At 38.5% G+C, this 2,888-nt stretch overlaps 1 protein-coding gene across 1 annotated transcript; it reads left to right on the top strand.

The window, feature by feature from the left end:
• Positions 1 to 1,866: 1,866 nt before the first annotated feature.
• LOC128043000 (uncharacterized) lies at positions 1,867 to 2,547 on the top strand. Its single transcript, XM_052634793.1, has 2 exons — positions 1,867 to 2,228; positions 2,328 to 2,547. The coding sequence occupies exons 1-2, from the start codon at positions 1,867 to 1,869 to the stop codon at positions 2,545 to 2,547; spliced, it is 582 nt and encodes a 193-aa protein (XP_052490753.1).
• Positions 2,548 to 2,888: the final 341 nt, after the last annotated feature.

Consider the following 2,888-nt stretch of genomic DNA (forward strand, 5'->3'; position numbering starts at 1 on the left):
CTGGGAGCGTGCTAAATAATTGGACTGCAGAAGAAATCCCTATAGTTTTTAGAGCTTACCCAGAGTAATGTTCAGAACACATTTGTTGCTTTTAGCCTAGAAGCGATAAGAATCCTTCTGTGAAATAGGCTCATGTTTGAACATCATTATTTCAATGAAATACATCTTTGCATTCATTTTGAGCAAATATTCTTTCATTCTTTCCATGAGTAATTATTCTTTCATTCTTTTGGAGATTTTCTTCCAAATCATTCTTTTATTTCATTCATAATCATACTATATAGATAATTATTCTTAAATTCATACATTCTTTGTATATTCTTTGGTACCTACAATAGGTCCCTGGATATCAATGACATGAATGACGCTACTACAAACTCAGAATTTCCTTTTGAATAAGACATGTGTTTAGAGGGATCTCAGGACTTTGAAGATGATGTAGACTGTGGCTTATCTCCTGACTTGTTGAGGATGGTAGAACAAAAGGAGAAACAAATCCCACCTCACAAGGGATCAATAGAAATTGTGAGCTTGAAAGAGGGAAAAGAGGTGAAGATTAGAACTGATATTACCCTCAAGACGAAGCAAGACCTCGTTGAATTACTCTAAGAATTCAAAAATTTCTTCGTATGGTCATACCAAGATATGCCCGGGTTGAGCATAAACATTGTAGTACACCACATTCCTATAAAAGAGGATTGCAAGCCAGTTCAGCAGAAACTCCTGAGGATGAGGCCTAATATTGTGCTAAAAATAAAGGAAGAAGTTAAAAAGTAGTTTGATGCTGGGTTCTTACAAGCGGTCAAATATTTAGAATGGGTAGCCAACATTGTTCCAATCCCTAAAAAAGATGGGAAAGTACGAATGTGTGTGGATTACAAGGACTTTAACAAGGCCAGCCCAAAAGACAATTTCCTATTACCTCACATTGACACTTTGGTGGATAATACAGCAGGCTACTCACTATTTTCCATCATGGATGGCTTCTCTGGATACAATCAGATAAAGATGCATCCCGAAGATACGGGAAAGACCACATTCGTGACCCTGTGGGGAATGTTTTGCTATAAAGTGATGCCATTTGGATTAAATAATGCAGGAGCAACGTATTAAAGAGCCATGGTAACCTTATTTCATAACTTGATGCATAAGGAAATCGAGGTTTATGTCAATGATATGATTGCAAAATCCAGAATAGAAAAGGAACATATGCAAGTCTTGAGAAAATTGTTCTTAAGGCTGAGGAGGTTCCAGCTCAAGCTCAATCCAGCAAAATGCACTTTCGGAGCTAGGTCAGGAAGATTGTTAGGCTTCATAGTCAGTGAAAAAAGAATCGAGATCGACCCAGTTAAAGTCAAGGCAATACGAGAATTACCTCCACCGCGCACTCAGAAGGATGTTCGAGGTTTCTTAGGAAGACTGAATTACATTGCCCGGTTCATTTCACAACTAACCGAGAAATGTGACCCCATATTTCGTCTTCTGAAGAAACATAATCCAAGTGTATGGGACGAAGAATGTCAGGAAGCTTTTGAAAAGATAAAACAGTACTTGTCTAATACTCTAGTGCTGTCACCACCTAGCCCAGATAGGCCACTGATATTGTGTTTAATAGTGTTTGATAATTCCATGGGATGTGTGCTAGGCCAACATGATGAGACAAGAAGGAAAGAAAGGGCTATATACTATCTCAGTAAGAAATTAACTAATTGTGAAATAAGATACTCGCCTATTAAGAAATTATGTTGTGCCCTGATCTGGAAAACTCAGAGACTAAGGCAATACATGTTGTACCATATGACTTGGCTAATTTCAAAGTTAAACCCTTTAAAGTATATGATGTAGTCGACTGCTTTGAATGTGAGGATGGCCAGATGGCAGATTTTGCTTTCCGAATTTGACATACTTTATGTGAGCCAGAAGGTTGTAAAAGGGAGTGCAATAGCAAATTTTCTAGCCAGCAGAGCCTTGGAGGATTACGAGCCTTTAAATTTTGATTTTTCGAATGAGGACTTGATGTATGTGGCAACCACTGAAGAAAATTCCCAAGTGGATCGCATTTGGAAGCTAAACTTTGACAGAGCCTCAAACGCTGTTTGCAATAGAATTGGGGTAGTCTTAGTATCCCCAAGTGGAGATCATTATCCTAATTCTAGCAAATTGGATTTTGATTGCACAAACAACATGGCAGAATATGAAGCGTGCATCATTGGCATCCGTGTAGCCATGTAACGTAAAATCAAATTACTAGAGGTATATGAGGATTCCGCATTAGTAATATACCAACTCAAAGGAGAATGGGAGACAAGAGATCCCAAATTAATTAGCTATCAGAAGCTGGTTCTTGGATTGATTGATGAGTTTGACGACATTACTTTCTACTATCTCCCACGAAATAAAAACCAGATGGCTGACGTGTTGGTTACTCTAGCTTCCATGATCAAAGTGAACAAACTAGAGGACATGAAGCCTATTCAGATGAGCATTTATGAAACCCCGGCTCATTACGACAATATCGAGGAAGAGGAAAAGGATGATCATCCTTGATACCAAGATATATTGTAATATGTGAAGAATCGTAAGTACCCTGATCAGGCAACGGAGAATGATAAGAGGACATTGAGGAGACTAGCCATTGACTATGTCTTAGATGGAGTGATTTTGTACAAAAGGGGAAAGGATCAGGTCCTATTAAGATGCATGGACGCTGTGGAAGCTAAGAAAATCTTAAAGAAAGTACATGAGGGTATCTGCGGAACACATGCCAACGGTTTCGTAATGGCTAGAGCGATTATGAGATTCGGGTACTACTGGTCCACCATGAAAGGAGATTGCATCAATTATGCCAAGAAATGTCATAAATGCCAAATTTATGGAGACAAGATACA

Source organism: Gossypium raimondii, chromosome 8 (genome assembly GCF_025698545.1).
Source record: "Gossypium raimondii isolate GPD5lz chromosome 8, ASM2569854v1, whole genome shotgun sequence".
Lineage (NCBI taxonomy): Eukaryota > Viridiplantae > Streptophyta > Magnoliopsida > Malvales > Malvaceae > Gossypium > Gossypium raimondii.

Excerpts from the sequence above, each read along its gene's own strand:
- LOC128043000 (XM_052634793.1), top strand. The coding sequence starts at position 1,867 with ATGGCCAGATGGCAGATTTTGCTTTCCGAATTTGACATACTTTATGTG. Across the intron at positions 2,229-2,327 it reads ATTGGCATCCGTGTAGCCAT|CTATCAGAAGCTGGTTCTTG; the intron begins GTAACGTAAAAT and ends CAAATTAATTAG.